Raw genomic sequence first — 25,723 nt, forward strand, 5'->3', positions numbered from 1 at the left:
CGCGTCGCGCATCCTTTCAGGAGGTCGGGTAATTAATGGTCCCAGGTCCAGGAGGCCTCGGAGCAGGGAAGTGCTCTGTAAACAGCCGCCATCAAATATGCGCATTCAGCCGAAGCCAGTGATTAATGGCTCGGGGGGTTTTTGTTCCTTCCATCCTGTGTTAACAGAGACACTTCCCGGAGTTTCCAGCGGCCGCGGGAGCCCCCGGTGTGGGCCCAGCCCCTGCCCGCACGGGCCGGGCTCTTCCCAGCAGCGAGCGGGGGACGCCCGAGGCCACGCGCGTGGGGCCGGGATTCGCCTCCCGCTCCCGCCGGCACACGAGGCCGGTCCCCCCGCGGGCCACGGGCGAGCGAAGCTCCGAGGTAGCGGTGGGGGCGGCGGGGCAAGCACCGAGCACCGAGTGACCTCATCCGGGGCACCGAGCACAGTTTAAAGAAGGGAACTACCATCCTCACAGGCCACGCTTGCTGCTACGCGGTTTTGGGGCAGGAGGGGCAAAACACAGTTAAAAAAATAAATTATCCAAACCCTGGAAGCTGCTCTTGGCCGGGGCCCGGTGCAGCTTTCTGCCAGGGCTCCTGCAACGACGGACCAGCAGCGACAGGCCCGGGGGTGTTGGTCCCAGCCTCTCCGTGCCCACCGGCCACCGGGCCCCGCGCGCGGGGGGTGCGGAGCTGCGCGGCCTCCGCCCGTGAGCTGGGCACAAAGCGGCCGCTGGGGACCGGACCGATGGTCCCGCGAGAGGCGGCTCCCCACGAGCCCTTGGCAGCGCACCCCAAGGCCCAGGTGCCCTCAACAGGATGCGCCAGGTGAGAAAAGAAAAACACCTAAACCAGCATCCGAACTGGAGTCGAGCACTTACGGAGCAGACTTGCTCTGGTTTTTTTTAGAAAGCTTTCCCGGACGGGTCATCAGGAGATTAATAGCTGCCAGAAAGTCCAGCGCCTGTGAGACGCTTCCTCCGGGTCGGGGCTTGCAGAGCACTTGATGCCACAAGCGCCCGGGAGCTGCCCCGGCCTTGGCCGCGGGGCTGGACGGGCAACGTGGATCACGGAGGAAACCAGAGTTATGGAAACCAGATAAACCCCCAACCCTGAGGGCCAGCTCTGGGGTTATCGAGCAGGGAGAGGTCAGGGGACTCGTCCAAGCTCGGAGCGACGTGGCAGCAGGGCCCCAAGGCAGCAGGTTTGGCCCTGGGCCCCCCTGAGCCCCCCGCACAGTGACCCACCACCCCTCCCTCCACCACCCGCTCGGGGTCTCATCTTTAAGGGACTCAGAGGCTTTTTCCTCCCTCCCGGAGGCGCGCGGGCAGCTCCCCCTCCCCGAGCCCAGCAAGGCTGCACACCAACAGGTTGCAGACACTGGGCAGAAGGAACAAGCTTCGGTACCGAGACAGTTTTCCACCCAACAGGAAACCTTTGGGTCAGAAGGGAAACTGTGGTTTTCAAGAATTAGAAGCCCGAACAGTTTTCCTGGAAGCCAACGGTGCTTCCTCCTGAGGGGCAGGAGCCGGGGGCTCTCGCCAGGCAACGCTCGATCCAGAGATGTTTCTCAGGAAGCAAAAACAGTTCAGCGGGGAAAGGCAAAGCGCAGAGGGACGAGCAGCAGCCCCAGCACAGGATACCCCGTAGCCCCGGGCTGTCAGCACTGGCCCTTGGAAGGACGGGGCTGGGGCAGGCACTAACGAGGACAAGGGGAACAAGATTAAGGCTTCCTGCAATGTGCAAAGCACGGGAAGCTCAGCCGGGGAGGCTGGTCCTGCTGAGGGCTCTGCCCCTCGCCCCAGTGGCCACCGCAGCGAGGAGAGGGTGGCCAACAGTGTGCTGTATTGAAACACCCTCCCTTCTTCTCCAAAGAGATTCAGACTGAGACAAGCCCAGGGTTCTTTCTCTAACAGAGATGAAAAAAATAAGAATAAACTCAAGTCCAGAGGAAATAAATGCAAAAGGCAACATATTGTGTAAGAGATGGTTTGTGCTTCCAGCTCATTACAGGATATCGGCTGTCAAACCCCCGACCCCATCCAAGAGCTGCCTTGGGTGTGTTTATGCTTCTTGTGATTATATTGTTCACTTAGTACCATCCTCGAACACCCAAACAAGTGCTTTAATGAGTAAAATAATATCTAAATTAAGCCTGGCTGTAAATGAAGACAATAGGGTCTGGGCTGTTAAAAAACCAGCCTGGGAGGAGGCTCCTGGGGGGCAGGCGCTGGCGTGGGGAGGGGGGACCCAGCGCAGGGACCTCGGGCTGGGCTGGGCTGGGGGCTGGCAGCCCCCTCTCCGCACACACAAACCCGCCAGCAGGACGGCGCCGGCCCCCACAGGCAGCGGGTCCCCTGCTCCTCCAGAGCGTTTTGCTGCTCCCTGCTTCGCCCAGTATTGCACAAACTGCCCAAAAACGGCTTCCTCCTGCGCCAGCACTCAGTCCCGTCCCCCCCGCCGCAGGCCGAGCAGCGGCGCCAGGGCTCAGCCCGGTTCACGCCCAAGTGCGGAAGATGTCGGAGCTGGTTTAACGCTCCCGTGGAAACCTGGAGAGCTACAGAGGGTCAGCGCTGAGGGTGAGCTGGTTCCAAGTCCTTTATGCTCTAGAACAGCTCTAAGGAACTGGGAGCAGTAACTCTACGCCTGGTGCCCGTTCGGGACAGGAGGTCGATGGACGAGCCCCGACACCCACTCTCTGATACCAACCTCTTCGGCACAACCTACACGGCCCGGATGGGCCGGGGTGAGGCACGGGGCGGGCTCGGGGGAAGCTGCCTGGTAACGCGGGCGAGGGAGGATCGAGGACAGAGAACTTCAACACAACAGGAAAGCAGCAGTTTAATAAATAATCCATCGGAGGGAGAGATTAGCCAGTTCTAAACACAACCTGAACTGAAATAAATACATTTCATTGTTAGCCTAAAAAAAGAGAGATACAGAAACGCACGCACTAGTAAACTTTGAGAGCGCGGAGGTACTGCCACTCCTCAGTGAGCGCGGGCTATGCCCACGCTTCTTAAAGATAATCCACGTTGTTAGCAGCCATGTGAGTGCAGAGAAAAGAATAAAAAAACAGTGAAGTAAAAAGTTACTATTTTGCTAAAGTAATGGCAAAAGAAAGCAATGGTTTAACGCAGGTTTTTTAATGCGACAAGATCAGTTTAAACTCACTTGAACTGCTGGGGCTGCAGAAGGGCAGTTCAGCCAAGCTTTGCCTTACGTTCGGGGCATTGCTGTTACCGACCGGAATTATCAGTCACTGCAGACAAATTCTGGGAATACTGATGTTAAACAGCCAGGCTCAGGCACTACACAGCAGATCAAGTGGCGTTTTAAGAAAAGGCTCTTTTAAAAAAGTTGCATTTTCATATAAAGTAACCAAAATTGGCAAAACTAGCTGAATGCTCCATACAGATCTTCCAGTCTCCACGTGGGATGCTGCAGAATTACCAGCCCTTCAGAATGAGACATTCTTCATTCGGGTCCGGCAACTCCGGCTCCGTCCCCGCTTGGCCCAAGTCCTCCTCGGTCCCGTAAAGGCAGAACGGTGGGTGGGTCACATCCCTGCGCTGGGCGGGACGGGAGCTACCGGGGGGCTCAGGCCGCCCCCGGCCAGGTGAGAGGAACTCAAAACCACGGGAAGGACCATCCCTGCCTGCTCCCAGCGCCAGGACTGGGGAGCCCCGGGTCCCAGGGCAGGGCCCCGCGCGGCACAGCCACGGACCCACCCACGAGTCACCCCCCCCCGACCCCCCGGCGGCAGCGGGGCCCTTCGCACGGCCGGGCTGAGGCATCGCCCGGCCCCCAGCCCAGGGGCTGCCGAAGCCGCCGAACCACCCCCGGGCTGGGGAACGGTGGGGATGGAGGAGGGGAGCTCGCCCGAGAGTTCTGCTGTCGGAGGGGAAGGAGAGGCTGAGATGCCACCGGCAGCAGCGGCGAGAGGGAACGGGACTAGAAACCCATCGGTTTCAATAAACTATTCAATAAAGGAAAGGACTTTTAAAAATATATCTCTATATACTTTATATCATATAAATTATGCTCGTCTTTTTTGTAACGTTCTGCTCTACTCTACCCGTGAAGCTCCGAGTGCCTCAGTGAGAACGAGGTAACGACTCGGTGTTCCGTTCACTTCATCCGTGTGTGAGGGACAAACCTCCTCCAGTTCCCTTTGAGGTGTAAACAAACGCATCGCCAGACGTTCTCGGTGACGCTCCGGCCTCAGAAAGGCATTTCTGTGAGCAACGCAGAGTTGGGATTGCTGCCTGGAAATTTAAGTGACTGAATTTCCTTCAGGAAAGGAGCTTGTCGTGCACGCACAGCACAGACCATCCCCGTAACCTTCGGGAATCTGGAGCATCACCACCACGAACTGGGGAAAACTGGAACCAGCGCAGGTCGCTGAGACTCTGCCAGCTCTGCTCTGCGACAGCCCCGGGGCTGCGCGGACAATCCCTGCTCCTGCAGTTCTGACCGCGGGGTACTGGGCTGGATTGAACCAAACTGAATTATTTCACTCCAATGCCCACCTCCAATAACCAACTGGTCCAGGCAAGTGGTAGGCAGCCATTGTACCGTTAGCTCAGCCCAGCCCAGGCGGGCAGCGGTTCCGAGCCGTTAACATCTGGCGGGTGTTTGAGACCTACACGAGACTGCAGCTCCCTCTGTCCAAAGCCAACATCAACCAGCCCTCGCGCCGGCGAGCGCACGGGAGAGCTCGGCCAGAGCTCACATCCCCTCGCAGCCCTGGCCGGGGGCCAGGACTGAGCTCTCCGGGGCCATCCACGTGGATTTTCCACCGAGCCCAGAGGCAAATGGCACCCGCAGCCACCGCTGCGCAGGAGCAGCATTGGCCACAACTACCTGTTTGCAAAGACCCAAGACGTGACACGACAGTCCCGCCCTTTTGGCCCTTCTCGCCGAGGTCACCCATCCCAGCCCCCCCGAGGAGGGATCCCAGCCAGCTGACAGCAGCCGCACACACCCCGCTCCGGGGCAGGACTATTTCTGGCCACGTACCCTCAATTCCCTTAACAACTAATTTCTTAAGTGTTCCCAGTTTGGTCTTTGCTTCCCCAGTGAGCGCTCAGTGCCGTCACTTCTGATCTTACTCAGATGAGAACAATCCTTCCTGCCCTCTGCCGTACCTCTACGTATCCACAAACCACCCGGCGTTCCCCATACGTTTGTCTCAGCTGCTTTCACAACACTCAAGTTCAAGTACCTGCTGCTCTTTCTAACCAGAGCTGAACCCTGCAGCAGAGGTTGCAACTCCACTCAACAGAATGAAAACCTTCATAGCAGGCTCAGAAACGCTATGTGGAACCCAAACCTGTACGTTCAAATCGATTGTAATCATCACCATCAGGATCTTTTGGACTGAGAAAAAAAAAAACCAAGCTACAGTCATTATCTGGTTTTAATATTAGATGGCAAGAGCCTGGGGAAAAATCAACATGCTTTATAAAAGTGCTCAAGATAAACAGCTATTTCTTTGACCTTTCTCTCAGGAAACCACACTTCATCCAAGTGCTCAGCAGAGTTTAGCTGTTTCTCCAACCTCTCAGAGAACTGTACTTTCTAAACAGCCCCTGCAGTTCCAGAAAAAAATTCTGAAAAATCCTTCTACCTACTACCCATGGAGGTAGCACGGACAAATGTTACATCAGTGTAACAAAAGAGGAAAAACCAAACAGAAACACAAATGTCGTTGACCTCTAAGCACTTGTCCCTCATGCAGCTGCCCTCTCTCCTCTGCCCAGTCTCCCTTGTGTCTGTTGCAACTTCACTTCTTACTTTTTCTTACCTTCACCAGAACGTTAAATCAGAAGATTTTTGGGGTGGGGGGTGTCTCAGTTTCACCTGGGCCAGAACGGGCAGATCATCGATCCTCGAGCGCGAGGACCCACTCGCAGCCGCCGGCGCCGTCCCAGCCTCCCCCCGGCCGCGGCCGAGCTGGGGGGAGCGGTTTGGCGAGGGGACGGGGGCAGGACCGGACGCCTTGTTCGCTCAGGCCGTTCACGTCAGAACTCCTCCGCCTTTTACTGGTGAGTTGGGTGTTTGGCAGGTCACACCGAGGTTCGGTATTCCCGTGCAAGGGCAGGTTTGCTCTCAAGAACCATCCCTTCACGTGGAGCAGTTCAGCGTCTCCCCCCTCCGTCAGTGCCAGGTGATACAACTCCCTTTTTGCACCAGCTGGACTATTTGGCTGGAAGGGAAACCCTGTCCCTTCTCACGAGCTGTTAGCGGTACAGTGTCACCTCCATCCTCCTCTCCCCCCCCTCTCTCCCTGAACTCCCGCTGGCCAAGTCCGTCCTGGCTCTGGAGTGGAGAGGCCAGGCAGGTCCTTCTCCGCCGCCCTCAGACGCTGCTGTCCTCGAGCAGGGGCTCCTTCCCGTCCGAGCCGCCGGCCTGCGGGCTGTGGGGGTGGGCCTGGGCCCCGTTACTGTGCTTCTTGTGGCTGCCCGAGCGCAGGGCCAGGGTGTGCTCCGGGATGAACAGGGCCACCAGCAGCGACAGCAGGACAGAGCAGGCCCCGAAGAGGAACGGAGGCCCTGGGATAATGCTGCTCTGTGGGGCCAAACAGAGGAACGATTACACTCAGGCGTGGGGTGTAAGCACCCAGCACACGGCGCGACAAAGCTGAACAGGTTACCTCGTCCGTAGGGTTGGCCATGTTGGGTTTGGAGGCCTTACCCAAAGTTTCCACCTCAGCCATTTCATTCAGCTCCACGTGGAAGAGATAGAAGACAAAGCCATAGAGCGCCGGCCCCAGGCCGTTACACAGACCCCGAATTCCAGTGATCATCCCCTGCACCACACCTGGGGACAGAGCGGGGAAAGGAAGATGTGCCTCCAGCTTGCTGCAGGAACTTGTTCAAGGACGCTTATGTACTTAAAAACTGGATCAAGCATTCGGATCTGGATGGCCACACACTCCACAGATGAAGTGGTGAGCTGGTGATGAGCTTCGCTCAGTATCAGGTTCTACACAGATCAGCAGTGCTGGACTTGAAACTTTGGCAAATAAAATGAGGGTGGACACATCAAGTCACAATTTCCAACTGAACTGGAATTTAAGGCAGCCAAGTCTGAAGGCCAGGGTCGAACCATGAAGCAGTGGCCTTGCCTCTATCTCAGACAGGCCGCCCCAAACACCTAATTTAGGAATTTAAGAATTCCCTCCCAAAGCATCAGCTACGGTCAAAGGCTGAGAACCGGAGCACACGTCAGCTCAGGGACGTCGCCCGCTCGCCCCGTCCCCGGGACACCCACCTTGCTGGTCGGGGTCGGCGTTCCGGGACACCATGGCGCTGACGGCCGGGAAGGTGATGCTCGACATGGCCGCCACCGCTCCCGCCGCCCACATCATCCTCGGGGAGAAAGAGGTCGCAGTCAGGCGGCCGGTTGCCGGGGGCCAGCCGCAGCCCGCGCGGCGGCAGGGCAGCACCGACGGGGACAGGGACCCCCGCGGAGGGAGGAACCTGGGAGACAAACTCTTACCAAGGCTGCGACCCGAAGCCGTACCAGGCAAGCTGCAGGATCTGGAAGCCCAGTCCCAACAGGATGGTGTTTTTATTTCCTATCGAACGCATGAGAATTCCCAACACTACTGTCTGGAAAACAAAATGGATGCTGTCAACGTACGTGCAAAGAAAGACAACGCGGAAGACGAGAGGGCGGGAACCCGAGGGAGCTCGTGCTGCCATCTCGCAGACGCTCCTCTGCTCCCGTTACGCCCTTAGGAACCAGCACGTCCCGCCCCCAGCGATCCAGCACAACCTACGGGGCGTTACAGAGCAACACGGGGCCACCCGCCGTTTGTTGTTCAACGGCTACATCCAATGGGTAAGAGAGAGGGACCAGGGGTGAGCTGCGCGTGGCTCCAACCATGTCCTTGTGGCCACAGGGATTCTGACAACTCACCAGCCCCGATTACCAGAAATTTTGGACATTCTTATAAAGAGGAGATGGCTGGAGTCACGAGAGAAACTGCTCCTCACCTGAGCCAGTATAGAGAGAATTCCCACTACCCCAATAAAGGCTGCCACAGTCTCCGAGGAAAAACCAATGACCTGTGAAAACACCAGAGAGGGAATTTTCAGGAAAAAAAGAGATTTGTACCACGGGAGAAAAGCCACTCCATCAGTGTCACTAACGTTTAGGGACAGGGCTTATCAGGTACTTCAGCGTTAACCAGCCGTGCCCTCACCACCTCCCTGCTGCCACAGGAATACAACAGAAGATTTTCCTCTGGCTGAAAGAACAGTTTTAAATATCTGGGCTCACCTTAAACACCTGGAAGTGGCACGGACAGGATGGACAGACAGACCACCGGCAAGAAACCAAGCAAGAGTCCTGGCAATGTCCACAGAGTGGTCGCCAGACTCCCACATTTTTTAGGAAAGCTGGAACAAGTCACTACTTCTTATAGCTTCAACCTCACTAAGCTATTGGCCAAGATTAGCTTCCTCAGGACATGCAACTAAAATAAGATTTGTAGGCTGGGACTTCCTGCATTTCGAGCATTCCCTCATGGCAGGAGACTGACCTGTCGCAGGTACAGGAAAAAGCTGGAGTACTGCCCGGCCTCAGGAAGGTAGGAGAGAAAGACGGTGATACAGATGAGCAGCACTGTAGAATCCTGACCCACTTTCCGCAAGGACTGTAGGGAAGGGGAATGAAAAAAATTAAAAAAAAAAAAAAAGTTAATATAATTAAATATTCTCGGGGTACAGAGACAGCAAACCCAAGTGCTTAAGTCACCATCTTATATCGAAGAGGTGAATGCTGGAATGAAACCAGAGCAGCATTGGAGGAAGATGCCACAGCACACCAGGCCGGGGGTGCGACTGCACCAACTCACACCTGAGAACAAGGAATTGTTATCTTTCAGTTGCTCAGATTTACAGTCAAGTGCTTTTGATCAGAATTGTTTTTTCCTCAGATGACCAAAATAATCTTCCTAGCAAGCAAAGGCGAGGTGAAACTGCAAAGGTCCCAGACGCCAGGAGCACACAGATTTCTCCTGGCACAGGGCTATCGCTGAGCACTGGGATTTGCAGTCAAACAACCGGCACGTTTCCACCACGAGATGCTCTTGCTTCAGGACACCTGGAGCTGCTTTTACCTGGTTTGTAGCTATATGAAGCCACTCGACAGCTTTAGAGAGGTGCAGTCTGCCACCATTTGAAGGTTGTACCTGCAACGGGTTAATCAACACCTCAAACCCTTCACCTTTAGCGGAATGTATCTTCCTTCTCAGAGAAGTTGGCAGAACTAAAGCAAATATAAGCATCACCAGTGTGTGGAAAAGCAGCAGCAAGGTGACTTACAGCGAATGGGTCTGCTTGTTCCCAAGAGATCGGAGCTCCCCAGGAGACCGGGCGCATCTCCTCCGGCAGAGACTCCGGCACGGCCAGCAGGATGAAGCCGATGTCCAGCAAGGCAACGCCTGAGGCGAGCACAACCACCAGCGTATCGCCGTAGGCTTGGGAGAGGTACGCGCCGATGGCCGGGCTGGTGACCAGACTAGCAGCAAAGGTGGCCGACACCTGCAAGCAGAAAACATTAATACAGCCCCTTCCTCCTAGAGCCCGTCCTCCTCCAGAGGAGCCCAAGGGCACCAGTTCGCCACCTCTGACGGAGATAACCAGGGTGCGGGCTCCTGCAAACAGAAAGGCGACAGGTTCTCTTGGTGCCATCTAGGCTAAGGCCCAGCAAAGGGAGGGTGAAGCCATCCGTCCTAACGACTCACGCAGGACACTGCCAGTAACCCCGCAGAAAGGGCTGATCACAGGCTCCTCGTACGCGCGGCAGTGCCCCAGCCTGCGCCCTCCCTCCCTCCCTGGCGCGAGGCAGCTGCAGAGCGGGCTGGTTTGGAGGCTGAGCCACCTCGCAGCCGGGGCTCAGACTGCACAGAAACCAGCCTTCGCCCTCGGTGCTAAATCACACACCGAAGAACAGGGAGACTCTGTTATTAGTGAAGCGCATATCATCCTTTCACCGATACTGTCCTCAGGCTTGTCAATACATCCCCCACCCTCGCTTTGTACCCCTCCGACCTGCAAAGCCCCAAACATTCCTTTCAAGAGACAAGCCAGTCACTCAGCTCCTTACCAAGCCGTACGCCGTGCTGCGTTCATGCTCCTGCGTGATATCGGCAACGTAGGCAAAAATCACAGAAAAGGTGACAGCAAAGACCCCAGACATGGAAATGACAGCAAAATACCACCTGAAACAGGCATTGCCAAAGCAGAGTTAGAGAGCGACCAGGCGGCAGTCCACAACGGCTGAACTGGAACCTCTCCCTTGTTCCATCCTCCTTCACTGCACCAGAAAGCGCTCAGCAACACCGAGACACCGAGCTTCAGCCCGGTGGCCCATGGAGCTTTATCACTTCCCCACAGAGGAAGGGAACATCAACACGCCCGAACAGCGATAACGCAGCTATCAGGAGAAGAGGCACCAGGAGAGGAAAGACAGCTTCTCTCTTCCTGACACTGAAGCCTCTGGTAGAACCAGACCAGTAAATTAGTCCCTAGGCTGAGCATCCCTCCCCACTGACGGACTCTCCCATCCCATCCATGCAGCACCCACAACCCCCGTCGTTCGCTCTCACACTCATTCCTCTCCTCAGAGCCCCTCGCTTGTAACGAGTAAACTCACCACGGACTGATCTTCATAAGGGGAATTGGCGCACACGTGAAGAAGACAGTGAGGAGGAGGAAGGATTTCCTGCCCCAGACATCAGAGAGAGCACCAATCAGTGGGGCACTTAGAAAAGAAAGCAGACCCTAAGAGAGACAGACGGGATGAAGAGAGAAATCCCTCAGCCAAATTCTGACCGTTGACGGCAAGAGCTTTTGACAACATCATCTAGAGATAAAAATACGATGAGGCAATTCATTCCTATTTTCTACAAGCAGGCAATATTGCCAAAACAGAACAGTTTGTTAAACTGCTCACATCCTTTTAGGGAGAAAAAGCCACCCCTGACCCGCTCGGCACTGCTCAACACTCCAGTTACTTCCCGTTCTCTGCAACTGCTCAGCCGGTGCCGCCGGAGCCGCCCTGCCAGCGCCTGCAAAGCCGCGGGCACGGCTCCCTCACATTAACGTCTGCTGCCGTTCCAGGGAAAGCTTTCTCCTTCAGGTGGAGACCTGACGAGATGCCACGGCCACTGAGCACAAATAAAATTGTTCGATGACTCTGAAGGTCTCTCAGACCCGAGCCAGGCGGGAAGAGCCCTGGAGCGCACGTGGGAGCACCCACCCCACGCTGCAGCAAACCCCTCTGGGGACGTTTTCTGAGCTCCTCTTGCCAGAGCCGGGGCCTAACGATCTGTTTTGCCACATTCCCAAGTCAGAGCACGTGGCTACTGCTTGTTCAATACAGTTGCCTCCAACTCTGCTCTGGGAATGCTGGTTTAGCCCAAACTCACCGTGCTGCAGCGCAGTCCCCACCTCCCGCCTGGGGAGAGCCCGCTAAGGGCCCCTTAGCTTCAGCTTCCCAGGTTGTAAGTTCAGATGTCACTGATTTTTTATTTTGTTACACTCCAGAACATGGATACAGGGCTGACCTCATGCTGATTAGCATGTTTTCAGCTGAAACAGGCAGCTGTTCCAGCCCCAAACCCAGGCTGACAAGCAGCACATTGTTAACACTGCTCAGTAACACCAAGCACACAACCGCCGCGTCCACGCGCCCTCAGGGCTTCGTTCTGCGTTCGCTTTGCCAGCAGCACCCAAACTGAAACCCGAACACGGATCTGTCCAATGCTGGCTGACATCAGCAAGTGACACAGGTCGTAACGGCGTGACACTTCCTGCACTGATCGCAGATTCACAGGACAGCCTGGAAGGAGCATTCCTTACCTTGACTCCATGAATCAGGCCGTTCATCAAGAACGTATGCTGAGGAAAAGTCTGGTGTAACACCTAGGAAAAGCAAAAACACAAGAACAGAGCTAGCAACTCTTGCAAAACTTCCATAAGCACCTGACAGCGCGGTGCCTGGAAGAGCACAAACCAGGGAAGTGGGAAACACACCACGGACACCACCACTGCTGCGCCTGCGCGAGGAGCTCTGCCGCCCCTCTCCACACGGGCAGCCGCTTCCTTTAATACTTCCCAGGTCTATAAATTATTCCAGCACACTTGGGCGAGGCTAAGGGGATCTGAAAGGTGCCTTTCTCCATCCCTGCACCGTCTGATTTCCGTCCATTTTTACTTCATGTGACCACATAACTTCTCTGTTGTTCTCTCCCCCTTCTGTACCATCTATATGTTCAATTTGTGTTTCACACTACTAAGCTAATACCGTATTTCTAAATGCCTTTGCATAAACAACGGCCCCTTCTGCACAGTTACCTGGACATCAGAGATCAGGCACGTTAGGCTTCAGTGTGAGCTGACATACCACCACCAGGAAATGAATTTAAAAAGCTCAGAATTCTTCCTGAAGTTGCCACATCAGAAGTTTACCGTTCCTTAACTAAAGGCAAATACCCGAAACAAGATTTTAAGTTTCTTTAATAAAGCTATCCCTCTGCACTTAACATCACCGTGAAGTGGCCTTTGCTGCCTGTGTTCATCGTAACCCAGGAGTTACCGCTGGGCTCTCCAGGAACTGCTGGGAAATCGTCTCTCACCAGAAATCTCCTTTATCCCTAAGGAAGTTGGTGTTGGGTGGAAGGTGCAGTCTTTGGATAAAAAGTCAAAGCTTTGCTCAACTTCCTTTTATTAAGCTCCCAAGTGCATTTTTAAAAAAAAAACAAAAACACCTAGAAAAAAAAAAAGGGAATAAATGACAGTAAACTACCAGTAAATTCTAGTAATTTCTTGTCAGGTCTTTCACTCCCGCTTTCTTGAAATCCTCCAAAAGCTTTCAAAAATCTAACTCATGCTCTGCTCCAAGTTAAGCTAAAATAATTAAGAAAATAATTGCCCAACTCCATAAAAAAATTACTATAGCTCCAGCTTTTTCAGGCACAATCACTCCCATCTCGGTCTCCACCTCGTTACGATCTCCACCCTGGCCGAGGCGAGGGCCAGCGTTAACTCACCGTCAGCATCGGCGTGGTCAGCAGCCCCCAGGCAAAGAACTCCAGGAAAATAACCACCACGGCGTGGTACACGCTGGGCTCTCCAATCCCCTGTCGCTGCAAAACAGAGCTCCGTAAGGAAAAACTGCCCGTGCCCTGCTCTGCGACAGACCGGTGACGCGCGGCTGGACGCCGAAGCGCCCGCTCGGGCCTAAGCCGCTCCCGAGGGGACTCGGTGCCGCCTCGTGCAGGTGAGCCCCTGCTGCAGCATCTGCGTCCTACCAACACCTGCCTCTCCTACAAACCTGACCTCAATTTTTTTGTCCAAGAACCAATATCTTTGATACCATTACGCTTTCTCTAAAGATGGCCAAACATATCATCCTTTCAACCCTCACCTCAGGACCTGGAAATGAAACCCCTCGGTTCTCTGCACGTTTTGACAGCAGCGCGTGCCACACCCCGGAGAGGGCTCGGGGAGTTGGGGAGGCGGTTTTACTGCTCAGCACCAACTCCATCTACCCAGCACGGTGGGAAAGGCACAGGCCTTAGATCTGCTGTTAAAAACCCCACACCCCCGCTCATCTTTCCTTCCATAAAGATCCCTCATGGCACTTTCGGGGCAGCATCTGTCCTGCCGCTTTTCCAAGTGCCCGTCTCAGCCACTAGCCAGGAGGTTTCCTCCAGCCACGCAGGACACACCTGCGAAGTCACCAGCTCACAAGGAAAACAAATCACAAGGAATGGGAGGAAAGCACACAAGTTTCAGCTGAATTACACCAGGGAACAGCACATGCCAAACGCTTCGGAGCACACTGTGCTGTTCCACAGGAACCTATTTCTGCTATTAGCAAAGCGCATGATCTGAACTCACCAGAAGGGTAGTCGAGCCCTGATACATTATTAATAAAACCACCTGAAATGTCTGCAATCCCAGCAATTTACAGCTTCCTGCAGCTTGAAGAGTATCCAGAAGTTAAAAAATTCCAGCAACTGCACAAATCTCCCAACCAAAGGGATACTGGATTTGGTATGGGAAACCCCAAATCCACGGGCATTTCTTCCAGGCTAAGAGACTGGACGTTATTAATTTCCTCACAGCTGACTGACATTCCTACACCGTGCTCCCAAGATACGAATCATTAACCGACCAGACCAAAGATGTACCAGTGTCCTGCCTCCAGCATTCACCGCTGACGGATTCTCAGGGACAGGAATTCAAGAAACTTGGCGTGTGAAGAGCAATCTTTTACCCAGTCCCATCCTCCCAGGTTTTGACAGAATACTACTGCACTTCGGATAACTAATACAGCTGTAAGTTATTTGAAACATGAGAGAAGGCAGCAAGAAACATTATTCTGCTGAAACGTTGTTTATGTTCGCAGACTCTATTAAAACTGTCTCCTGCAGACAGGCTAAGTCTGCTTAAAAAACAAATCAACAGCATCAGCAAGAGAGGCACTCTACCCGAGGGGGACCGGGTCATTAAAACAACTCTGTTTTATTGCACACAAATGAGATAATGTTTTGCAGCAGAGAGAGAAGCCCCAAGGCGGCACAAAGCCAGTAATTAAGAGCACAGCTGTCATTACCCACCTTGCTTCAGAGAGCAGCCCTCTCCTCTTCCCTTCACCATCCCTCTTTGCCCTCTCAAGCAGTTAAACATTTCTACCACATGACTGCAACAAAATTAACGGCCAATCTCTCTTTATGGAGTAGGTCCAGATCTAACCTGTTCACAGCTTAACGTCACTCCTTCCACTTATCAACCATCTTATTGCGGTAGAGTCCTCAAGCAATTTAGGGTAACTAATCTCCTTCAGAGTGCACGGTCACCCGCCGAACCGCTCCTCTGGAGGATGTACAGCTGCTACCGCAAAATATAAAGGCGCTACAGAAAAAAAGTAAAAAGATGCAAAAAGGTACTAGGAGCCTGTAGGACAGGCCAGCACCTCACGACCAGAGCTACTTTCTCTCTCTCTCGAGCAAGCCCAGAGGGGAAGAGCTTGCAACCATCTTAAGCTCAGGTGCGCCCACTTCGAAGCGTGACGCTGCCGCCCGCACCACCCGGAGCCGCTCTGCTCCCGCAGCAAAGGGCTCCCTCGGGAGAGGTAAATCTTCCTCAGAGATTTGCAGACGGTCTGTCATCCCCAAGGCAAACACCGAATGTCAGCGTGGGCACCTCCTGACCAGAGAATTCTGGCACCCGGCGAAGCAGGGGAGCGCGTCAAGCCGCCTGTCTGGAGCGCGGCGGCCTCGCGGCGCTGGGGGGGCAGAGCCGCCCTCTCCCACGCCCCGGGGAACCCCGGGCAGCAGCGGGCCCCCCGCGGCCGTGCCCCGGCCCGGGGCTCAGTCCCCCGGGGAGGGGACGGGAGGAGGGCAGCGCGCCAGCCTGCAGAGCGGCACCGCTCCCGGGGCGAGGCCCCACCGCGCCGAGCCCCAGCTCCTCCCGGCCCCGGCCCCCCGCCTGCCCCAGGGCCCCCCGCCGCTGCCGCGACCCTCAGCCGCGCTCCCGCCCGGTCCTGGCCCCGAAGGCCCCGCGCCACCGCCACGCACCTGCCGCCCCGCTCCCGCCCCAGGGCCCCCCCACCGCTGCCCCCAGCCCCGACTCCCGCCCACCCGGGGACCCCCAGCCCGGGGCACGGGGACCCCCCCCCCCGCGCTCACGCCGGCCCCGTCCCGGATGACGATCTTCTTGGCCAGCAGGACGCTGCGGTTGAGCCGCTTCTTCTTCTTCTTCTCGCCGGTCATGGCGCCGCCGGGCCGCTGCCGTTCGCCGGCCTCCGCGGCTGCCCCATCCTCCCTGCGGCGGGCCGCGCCGCGCCGAGCCCGGGCCCGGACCCGGACCCGGACCCGCACCGGGCGGGGGAGCGCCGGGCCCGGGGCTGCCGGGCGCGGGGGCGGCGCCGCGGGGCGAGGGCGGCGGCCCGGCTGGCGGCGGCGGAGGGCGGCCCGCCCGCAGGCCCCGCCCCGCGGCCCGCCCCGCCCTCGTCGCCAGGGCGACGGCGCTGACCAGCACTTCCGGCGCCCCACTCCTCGCGCCTCATTGGCTGCTCCGCCTCTGCCCGGCCGGCCGAGCTGGCCTCGGATTGGCCGGGGGGGGCGGGGGCGGGCGGTGTCGCGACGCCTCTTCCGGCGTCACGGCACCTGCCGAGGGCGGCGCAAGGCACGACGGGATGTGGTGGGCGGGGCCGCTCCCTGCCAGGGCTGCGGCGGGCGCAGGGCATGCCGGGACGGGCCGGTCCTCCGGGAGCGCGGGGCACACCGGGATGGGTCGGTCCCCTCCCGCCGCCCGCCCCGGGGCTGCAGCACCGGCAGCGGCCTGGAGGCGCCGTGCGGAGGCCGGTGGGGAGCGGGGCCGCCCCATCCCGGCATTGACGGCACCTGACCCGGCCCGGGGCAGCGCCCGTCGGGCGGGCTGACACCGCGGGAGCGGAGCGGCTCTGCCCCGGCTGGGCCGCCGCCGAAGGGGGTGTCAGCCCCGGGGCCGAGCGGCCTGTCTGGTGCCAGCGCCGCCGTTGCCGGGCTATTGGCCGTGGGGGGTCGGTGCTCTGCTGGGACCGAGGTCTCACGGGGGGCTGAGCCGTGCGGGGCTCGCAGGGCCGGGGCTGGGCCGAAGGGCGGGGGGAGCCCCGTCCAGCCGGAGCCTCCACTCTCGGGGTACCCCCGCACCCCGGGGTGGAGGGGTCAGGGCACCCGCGGGGCTCCCGGCCGCTGCCTGAGAGGCCCCGGTTTGCCGGGCTGTGGGGGGCCGGTGACTGCGGGGCCGGTTCTGTGCCGCCACAGCGCCCGGGCCGGGGTCCTGCTCCCGCCGGTGCTCAGCCCTGCCCGGTCCCCTCGGTGTGTCCGGGCGTTCCCTGCCTGGTGTCAGCCCGGTCTCTGCCTCCTGTGGGGATCAGGCACCGGGGGCGGCGGGCGCTGCTCGGGGCTGCCTGGCTGAGACGCGTCGCCGCCGCCAGCCCCCGCTGCCCTCCTGCCGCGGCCTGACCCACCGCCTGCTCCCTGCCTCTCAAATCCTCGAAATGGTGTCTGGTGTCCACCGCGAAACCGGAGTCAGACTGAGTGTCTGTCGGTACCGGCGTCAGTCGGGGCCTCCCTGGGAGGATCCAGCCCTTTCCGCAGCCTGGCGCCGAGGGCAGGGGGCAGCCGGGGTGGGGGGGGCTCAGCGCTGCGGGGGGCTGCGGCGGGAGAGCGGCCTCGGTGCTGCCGGTGAGCCGCTCGTGTGCTTGGCTGCGTGTGCACGTGTTCTCTCCGAATTAGTCCCTCACGGTTTGGAGAGCACTTGGTGCTGATTCCCCTAATACAGCGCCAGAGGTGTGAGGAGGTGAATCAGGCGCAGTTCAGAAAAGTTGTGCAAATCGCGTGCTGCTGGGGAGTGGCAGGGTGGGGCCGGCCCCGCTCGCCCCCGCCTTGCTCCAGTTGGCCGTGCCAGCAGCATCACTCAGTCCACGGGTTCGAGGGGCCAACGAGCAGCGTGTGTGACCGGGGGGAGGGATCTCGCGGTGGGGCAGGACACTGCTCCGCAGAGCGCTGGGGTGACGGGATGCTGTGGGGCTCCCCCCTGCCCACAGAGCGCCCGAGGCTGTGATCCAGCCTTCAGCTTTCCTTTAAATAACGATTGAAAGCAGCTGGCGAAAAGCCCTTGAGGTGAAGGTAACTCTCCAGAGCCTGGGACCGGCTGCAAAGGAGATGAAAATAATCCCCCGTTCTCCAGGGACTCGTGCAGCAGAGGAGAGCGGCTCCATCTCCCCAGGGCAGCGGGTGAAGGCGCTGCCGCGGTGGGCGCAGGGCTGGCGGGGGCTGCCCCGTCCCCACGCCGCGGGGTGCCCGTGGTCCCCAGAGCACTCGCACATGGCGTGGGGTGAAACACCCGTGACCTCCTCGGTGCCTCTCCTCAGGAGCGCGTCCGGGGCCACCCACGCCGGGCAGGGACATGCGTCCCCTTGGGCCCCGCTGGAGCCGGCTGGTTCAGGGCTCTGCGGAGGTTTAAAGGCAAAACCGAGGAGAGAGGAGAGAGCCGAGGAGCGGCTCCTGATATGGCAGCAGCAGATGTAATTCTATTACCTTGATTTATTGATCGCACTTAGAGCAATTACTGGCTCTCACCCCATCACCTGCCAGGGAGCAGGAGACAGCGAGGAGAAGCAAGACAAAGGCGGCCAAGCGTTGCGCAGGGCATGGCCTCGGGGGAGGCTCCGGTTTTGTTGGTGGGGGGAGAGCTCCTGCCGGGCCGAGGGGCTCCCGGGGACCCTGGAGCCAGGCGCGGCTGCTCCGCAAAGACCCCGCGGGGCCCGAGCCCGAGCGATGCCACCGCCGCGGTGGCAGAGGGGAGCGGGGCTGGGGCGGGCCGGGGGTGCCGGCGCGGCAGAGCAGCCGCAGGCCCCGCTCTGGGCCGGGGTGGGTCTGGCTGTGGGTCCCCGCGGCCCCTCGCCCCTCTGTGCCCGGCCGGGCCGGCGCGGGGCTGGCGGCATCGCGGCGATGCCCCGGGAGCGCCGGGGCAGGGGCTGAACCCCAAGGCCGGGGCAGCTCCGGGCTCGTCCTGGCTCTGCCGGAGCATCCATCACCCCAGAGCCTCGCCAGGACGAGCCCCCACCCTCGGCCCCTGCCACCCCAGGGCACTGGCAGGGGACCCCGGGGGGACCCCCCGGCTCTGTCCTCGCCAGCCCAGCGCCATCGGGGGGGACACACTCGGCCCAGCCCCTCTCCGCCCGGTGAGCAGCGTGGGCAGGAGCTCCGAGACCTCTGAGACACTGGACGAGGCAGCAGCCCCAGGGCTGGAGGGAGGGAGAGTTACTTGATTGAGGTCAGAAAGTCCCTTTAAGGCTCTTCCCCGCCCCCCCCCCCCGCTTGCTGCAGATACTGGCAGAGAAGCAAGAAAATGATTGTGCTTTTTACTGCCTGAGCCCCAGACAGATATAAACAAGCGGGAGCCAGACCTGGCGTTGGAGGCAGATGAAATCAGAGTGAACAACCCCCTGGGCTGGAGGCACAGACATAGGGCAGCTCGGCGGGCAGAGCCCCCCGCCCCCCCCGCCAGCCCCGCGCTCCCTGCAAGCGCTGCCCGGGGACGGAGATGCAGGAAGAGCAGAAAATGTCCCCGTTGGGGGTGCGGGCGGCAGCCGGGGGCTGCGGGCCCCTGCTGGCCTCAGCAGTGAAGGGGGAAGCGGGGAGCAGCGTGTGCGTGAGCCCCACGGTTGCCGGGGGGGCGGCAGCAGCCCCCCCCCCCCCCCAGCTCCACTGCCCCTCAGCCCGGGACACCCCCCCCCCGGTGGGGCTGAGAACCCCCAGGGCCGGTGCGAGCCCCGGGGGCCCGCGAGTGGCTCCGACCCCACGGGCCCAGGCGTGGGGGGCAGCCCGGGTGTGCCCGGGGGGGTCCGTCGGCCGGTACCCTGGCCCGTGGGCCGGGCGCGTCCCCACCGTCCCCCAATGCCGGGACGGCGCCAGCCCCTTCGGGGCTCCGGCTGCCGCCTCCCCGCAGCCCCCGCTGGCGACTCGGGGGGAGCAGCACAGCCTGGGGGGGGGGTGGGGTGTTCTGGGGGGGTGTGCGGGGCGGTCCGAGGATGCTGGGGGGTGCCGGGCAGTCGGGGGGTGCGGGGGGGTGTGGGGCGATCCGAGGATGCTGGCGGGGTGCGGGGCGGCCGCGGGTCCAGAATGGCGGGGGGGGGGCGGGGGATGCGCTGGCGGCCGGGGGGGCCGGGGGGGGGCCGGCGGACCGCTCACACCATGACATCAGCGCGGCGCGGCCCCGGGGGAGCGGGCGGGGGGCGGGAGCCGGCGGAGCGGCGCGGCGGAGCGGCGCGGAGCGGAGCGCGGCCCCGGGCATGCTCCCGGAGCCCCGGTATGGCCGCTTCCGCGACGAGCCGCTGACCGCCCCCATGCCGTCGCCGGCCCCCGGGCCCTGCCCCGCGGCGGGCGAGGAGCCCGAGCCCGGCACCACCTTCTGCGCGCTGCTGCCGCGGATGCCGCAGTGGAAGTTCCCCGGCCCCGGCGGCTTCCTCGGCCGCGGCCCCGCCGGCGCCGGGCGGGAGCTCTCGGCGGCGGCCCGGGCGGGCGGGGCGGCGGCCGCGGGGGCCCCCTCGGTGCTGGCCGCCGTGCTGGGCGCCTGCGAGCCGCTCTGCGCCGCGCCCTGCTCGGGGCCGGCGGGCGGGCGGGCGCGGGGGGCGGCGGCGCGGCCGGGCGCGGAGGAGTGGAGCCGCCGGGGCAGCTTCATCCGGAAGCCGGCGCAGGGGTGGCTGCACCCCGACCAGCGGGTGCTGGGGCCCGGCGTCTCCTACATCGTCCGGGTAAGTCCCGCCCGGCCCGGGGCTCGGCGGCGCTGCCCGCCCCTCCCGACGGCTGCGGGCAGGGCCCCCCCGCCTCGGCTGCCCGGCTCTGCCCCCCGAGGGAGCTGCCCCGGGACGGGCGTCGCGGGAGCCCCCGGCGCCGTGACCGCGGCCCAGGGGACGTGGTGGGGTCCGGCCCGGGGGTGTCGTGGGCAGCACCCCCCCCCCCCCCCCCCGCCCCAGGCACACGCAGCCTGCGGCCCCTTCGTCCCGTCGCGGCCCCGTTACACCACCCGCGTTGTCTGGCCCGTCCCGGGAGGGCACGGCCCCACGAACCGGCCCGGGCTGGGGGGGGGGGGGGGCGCTCAGCCCCTCCGAGGGCGTCACAAGTCGTAGCCCGCAGATGAGTTTGTCAAGTCTCAGCGCAGGGTCCGGGCGTGCGATAGGGCATTTTGGGGTGGGGGACGAAGGTGTGCTGGCGTGGACGGGCCCCCCCTGCTCGCTGACACCCGGCTTCTCCCTCCTCTCCATCGCCGGCCCTGGGCTGTGGCGGCGGCCGGGGGAGGCTGCTCTGGCCGGGCCCCCCCGCAGTACATGGGGTGCATCGAGGTGCTGCGCTCCATGAGGTCCCTCGACTTCAACACCCGGACACAGGTCACCAGGTGCGGCCCCGCTCACCCGGAGCCCCCGGCCGCCCGGGGTGCTCCCCCTCCCCCGGGCCCTGCGGAGCGGGGGGGACGCGGGGCCGAGGTCTGGGGGAGCCCTGCCCCCTGGGAGTCACCCTGTGCGCAGGGACATGGACCAAGGGCACTGCCGCAGATCAGAGGGTGGAAAGAGGAGACGGGAGGTGGCCCTGGCTGGGATCACGTACTGCGGGCCGTGACGTGGGGCAGCGCTGCAGGGACGCTGCAGCGCCCGGGGCTGCGGGGACCGATGCCCCCAGACCCCGCAGAGCCGCGGGCCAGGGAGGCAGCTGGGACGGGGCCGGGGTCTGCAGCCGTAACCCGGCCGGGGCCGTGGCTTGCAGGGAGGCCATCAACAGACTGTACGAGGCGGTGCCGGGCGTGAAGGGCATCTGGAAGAAGAAGGTGGGTTGCCACCCAGCCCGTCCCTCCTCGCGCTCCTTCCTGAGGCGAGCCAGGGCTGTGGGACGGGGTGCGGGGGGTGCCCGCCCAGCTCGCGGGGCAGAGCCTGGGGTCTCTTGGGGCACCCCTCTTTGCCTCCTTCACCCCAGGAAACCAGGTCCTCATGGGCTGCATCGCCCCCACGGTCCTCTCCCCCCGTCAGGCTCCCAACAAAGCCCTTTTCTCCATCCTGGGCAAGAGCAACCTCCGCTTCGCTGGCATGAGCATCGCTGTCAACATCTCCGTCGACGGCCTGAACCTCATGATCCCCACCACGCGCCAGGTGAGAGCCGGCCCCGGGGACGTGGCCCCGCCACCTCCCAGCCCTGCCTCCCACCATGAACCAGGGGGGGCCAGCGGACCCCGCGCTGACCTCTCCCGTGGGCCGTGTCCCCGCCGCAGATCATCGCCAACCACCACATGCAATCCATCTCCTTCGCCTCCGGTGGGGACACGGTGAGGCACCTCGGCCCTCAGGGGCAGTAGGGACCAGGGCTGCCCGTCCCATGGCTGAGCCGAACCGCGGGGCAGCCCGGTCCTGGGGCAGGATGTGGGGCTGGGGCCGAGCCCGTCCCCTCGCCCCAGCGCCCCTGGTCCAGCTCGCCGCGCAGCAGCGGGACTCGGGCCCTGAGCTCCCCTGTGCCCCCAGGACACCACGGACTATGTCGCCTACGTCGCCAAGGACCCCATCAACCAGAGAGGTGATGCTGGCCCCGCGCCCGGCAGCTCTGTGGAGGAGGAGGGACACCCTGGGGCATGAAGGCTGGAGGAGGAGCCCCTGGGGGGCGGCTCAGGGTGGTCCCGGGGGGGTGATGGGAGCGCAGGGGAAATGCTGGAGCCGTCTGTCCATCTGTCCGCAGCCTGCCACATCCTGGAGTGCTGCGAGGGGCTGGCGCAGAGCGTCATCAGCACGGTGGGACAGGCCTTCGAGCTGCGCTTCAAGCAGTACCTGCACAGCCCCCCCAAGGTGGTGGTACCCCCGGACAGGTAGGGTGGGGGGGGGGGCCCCCGCTGCAGCCCCGCACCCCCCGACCTGGGCACGTCCCCATCTTGGGGTCGCTCTGGAAGCCCCCATCCTTGCTCGGTGTGGGGAGGGGGTCTGAGCCGGGCCGGGTGCCCCCAGCTCGCCCGTCCCTGGTGCAGGGTGCTGGGTGCGGAGGAGTCGGCCTGGGGGGAGGACGAGGAGGCGGCTGAGCACGATTACTACAACAGCATCCCGGGGAAGGAGCCACCCCCGGGGGGGCTGATCGACTCCCGGCTCCAGCACGGCTCAATCCTGGGCCACATCCGCACTCAGCCCTCCGGCTCCGGCCCCCCCAGCCAGGTGAGTCCCTGCGGCCACAGCCAGCGCTGCCGCGGGGGTCCCAGACAGGTCCCCCCCAACGTCCTCGCTCTCTCCTCTCCCCAGGGGGGTTTTGCAGCCAGGCGAGACCAGAGCAGCCAGCCGGGGCCACCCTGGGACCTGGAGAGCCAGGGTGGGTACCGCCGCGGGGGGGGCACCCTGGGAGCCGTCAGCGAGGGGGGTCCCCGCGGCTCTGCCCCGCCTGGGCCGGCAGTGATGTCCGGTGCTCGCAGGCCAGCCTGGCGACGGGTACCTGCAGGCGGACGGCCACCCCCTGGGGCCGCGGGACTATGAGGAGCACATGTACGTGAACACGCAGAGCCTGGACGCCTGGGAGCCTGAGGCGGCGGCTCGCGGGGCACCGGAGGAGAGCCCCAAAAAGGACCTTTTTGACATGAGTAAGCCACCACGCTGGGGGGTGCCTGGTGCAGGACCTGCTGCCGAGGGGCCCAGCCCCGTGCCGCGGTGCCAGGGCGATGCTGTGCCGAGCGCTGGGGGCCGTGAGCCGGGGGGCCCGTCCTTGCCCGCCCGTGCCAGGGCAGCAGGGCTGTGCTCTGGGGAGGGAGCAGCCGTGCCGGGGAGGGGGGGCACCATCCCCTCCCTGCCTGGGCGCAGGCGCAGCGTCCTGCCTGGGTCTGGCTGTAACCCCGGGTCCTGCTGCCACCACTTGGCCCGTCCCCATCCCCACCTTCGTGCCCCTGGGAGTGACACCCCCCCCACCCCCTGGCTCTGGCAGGGCCGTTCGAGGATGCCCTGAAGCTCCACGAGTGCATCGCAGGGGGCGGCACCAGCCCCCCCATCGAGGACCAGTGGCCGAGCCCCCCCACACGGAAGGCCCCCATCGCCCCCACGGAGGAGCAGCTGCGGCGGGAGCCGTGGTACCACGGGAGGATGAGCCGGCGGGACGCCGAGAGGCTCCTGCAGATGGACGGGGACTTCCTGGTGCGGGACAGCCTGACCAACCCCGGGCAGTACGTGCTGACCGGCATGCACGGCGGGCAGCCCAAGCACCTGCTGCTGGTGGATCCCGAGGGAGTGGTAAGGGCTGGGCGCGGGGTGGGCAAAGGGGCACGGGGGTGGGGGCAGGACGGGGAGGATGCTGGGGCACACGCGCTGCCAGGGGGAGCCTGTGCGGGGGGCTCAGGACCGCTGTGCCCCCGGCCCCCAGGTGAGGACGAAGGACGTGCTGTTCGAGAGCATCAGCCACCTCATCAGCCACCACCGGCAGAACGAGCAGCCCATCGTGGCCGCGGAGAGTGAGCTGCACCTCCGCCAGGTTGTCCGGAGGAAGCAGTGATGCCGGGGGGGTACGTGAGCCCCCGACCCGCTCCCCTGGCACTGGACTTGCCCCAGCACGGGGGCAAAGCTGGGGCCCCTCTGCGCTCCCCCATCCTGGTTGTGCCTGGCCTCTGGGGGAGGCAAAGCCCCCCCCTCCCCAGGGTCAGGCTCCCCATTCCCCTCCCCAGTGGGGCCTTGCAGTCCCTGGCCCCAAAGCCCCCCCCCCCCTCCCCACCCCTGCTGCCTCCCCTCCATCATCCACACGGGGCCCCTCACCCGGCCGGACACGAGGATGCTCGTCCCACACACGCAGGTGAATCGCTGCTGGGGCGGGAGCCGGTGGGCGACCTCGCCAAGAGGGGCAGAGCCCAAACCCGGCTCTGGCAGCGCTGCCGGCTCCTGCCCGGGGCTGCCCCGCATCCCCCTGCCTGGGTGCTGCCTGCACGGGGCTCTGCACCCAGCTGTGGTGGCTCCATCCCGGCACGAGGAGTTGGTCTCTGGGTGATGACGGAGCAAACGGGGTCAGGGCTGGTCCCAGGGTGGGATGGGGCGAAAGAGCCTCACGGGGGTGTGTGTGTCCGTGTGTGTGTGTGTGCAGGGTGTGAGGGGCAGCCGGGGGACCAGCCCTGGGCCCATGGTGCCTCTCGCCCAGCGCTGCTGCTCAAGGCCCAGCTCCCTGCCTCAGTCCCCCTTCTCTGCCAGGACATCCGGGGGGTGCCCCTATCCGGGGGTGCCCCATCCGCGGGGGCTGTAGACCCCAGCTTGGCTCTGCCTGTGGCTCCGGGCACAAACATCTTTTGGAGGCCGGTGCTGCTGGATGTCCCTGCGGGTCCCGCATTTCCAGCTGGATTCTCCCCAGGAGTGGCTGCCGTGTGAGGCTCCCCGTGGCCCCGCGGCCCCCCCCTCCGGCAGGGGCCAGGACAAATCTGCTGCAGGGAAGACGTGAGCTCCCAGCACTGGCTCTTGAGGCCAGGGCTGCAGGAGGAGAGGGGTCCCACGGCCACTGGGGACCCCCCCAGCTGGCTTGGGGCTCGGCAGGTTTTTACGGCGTACACGGCCCCTTCTCCAGCGTGTCTGGTGCTTGGTGCGGGTTCGTGGTTTGGAATACGTTTCTAATTAAACCTGGAAATGAGGAAGGCCCCCGGGTTGTTTGTGCCGCCCGTGGGCACGGTGCTGGGCCAGGGCAGCTGCTGCTCAGGGGTGCAGGGGGTGCTGGGCCGGTGTCTCCATCAGCACCAGCTCCCAGCCGGTCCCGCGCTGGCACTGGCAGCCTGCCCCATCCTCACCGGACACGCTTGTCTCTGCCCCCCCTGGGTCACCCCGTCCCCCTTCTGCACGTGGGTTGCCTCCGTCCCCCCGCCTCGGGGGGGCTGCGGCACCCAGGGCGCTGGTCGTGTGCGGCATCTCCTCCTGGCACCCTGCATCTCCCTGCCCAGGGCAGGATGTGGCCTCTAAGCCTCCTGGCGAGGCTTCGTCCGGCTCCTGCCGCCGCCGTGCTGGCACCGAGCAGCCCGAGCCCGGTTGTCACTGTTAATGAACATGGCAGCTGGCAGAGTGAGAGCCCCACGGTGGGTCTGGCCGCGGCTCCTGGCTGCACGGCGCGGCTGGCCCGTAGGAAAGGCGCTTGGCTGGAGTCAGCCGAGGCAGGAGGAGGCTGCCGGGGCCGGTGATGGGAGGTTTTCCGAGCC

General features: G+C 62.5%; 2 protein-coding genes across 7 annotated transcripts; one reads left to right on the forward strand and one right to left on the reverse strand.

Moving 5' to 3' along the window:
* Positions 1 to 2,797: 2,797 nt before the first annotated feature.
* Positions 2,798 to 15,923, reverse strand: LOC141935398 (hippocampus abundant transcript 1 protein-like). 6 transcript variants are annotated; one of them, XM_074851540.1, is made up of 13 exons: positions 14,762 to 15,341; positions 13,051 to 13,146; positions 12,637 to 12,768; positions 11,861 to 11,923; positions 10,653 to 10,780; positions 10,104 to 10,218; positions 9,320 to 9,538; positions 8,536 to 8,649; positions 7,988 to 8,059; positions 7,488 to 7,600; positions 7,260 to 7,357; positions 6,640 to 6,806; positions 2,798 to 6,554 (listed from the first exon to the last, which is right to left on the reverse strand). In XM_074851540.1, the coding sequence occupies exons 4-13, from the start codon at positions 11,885 to 11,887 to the stop codon at positions 6,345 to 6,347; spliced, it is 1,263 nt and encodes a 420-aa protein (XP_074707641.1). In that variant the 5' UTR covers positions 11,888 to 11,923; positions 12,637 to 12,768; positions 13,051 to 13,146; positions 14,762 to 15,341; the 3' UTR covers positions 2,798 to 6,344. The 6 variants fall into 6 exon arrangements, with proteins under 6 accessions (XP_074707641.1, XP_074707639.1, XP_074707638.1 ...); XM_074851538.1 differs by lacking the exons at positions 12,637 to 12,768; positions 14,762 to 15,341 and adding an exon at positions 15,697 to 15,923 and having other exon boundaries at positions 6,681 to 6,806; XM_074851537.1 differs by lacking the exons at positions 12,637 to 12,768; positions 14,762 to 15,341 and adding an exon at positions 15,697 to 15,923.
* Positions 15,924 to 19,752: 3,829 nt separating this feature from the next.
* On the forward strand, positions 19,753 to 25,171 carry SHC2 (SHC adaptor protein 2). Its single transcript, XM_074851531.1, is given in 13 exon segments — positions 19,753 to 19,836; positions 19,839 to 20,312; positions 20,883 to 20,953; positions 21,319 to 21,379; positions 21,579 to 21,698; positions 21,818 to 21,871; positions 22,065 to 22,116; positions 22,276 to 22,402; positions 22,559 to 22,739; positions 22,824 to 22,890; positions 22,991 to 23,155; positions 23,494 to 23,795; positions 23,926 to 25,171. Coding segments are annotated over 13 exon segments (1,887 nt in total). The 3' UTR covers positions 24,055 to 25,171.
* The last annotated feature ends 552 nt before the right edge of the window (positions 25,172 to 25,723 follow it).

The sequence above is a fragment of the Strix uralensis genome, chromosome 27 (assembly GCF_047716275.1).
Source record: "Strix uralensis isolate ZFMK-TIS-50842 chromosome 27, bStrUra1, whole genome shotgun sequence".
In the NCBI taxonomy this organism is placed as follows: domain Eukaryota; kingdom Metazoa; phylum Chordata; class Aves; order Strigiformes; family Strigidae; genus Strix; species Strix uralensis.

Bases quoted from the DNA above. Each gene is read 5' to 3' on its own strand.
- LOC141935398 (XM_074851537.1), bottom strand. From the start codon at position 15,780: ATGACCGGCGAGAAGAAGAAGAAGAAGCGGCTCAACCGCAGCGTCCTG. The intron at 8,060-8,535 runs GTCAGTCTCCTG...GTGTTTTCACAG, and splicing joins TTTTCCTGTACCTGCGACAG to GTCATTGGTTTTTCCTCGGA. The intron at 7,358-7,487 runs GTAAGAGTTTGT...TTTCTCCCCGAG, and splicing joins GGCTTCGGGTCGCAGCCTTG to GATGATGTGGGCGGCGGGAG.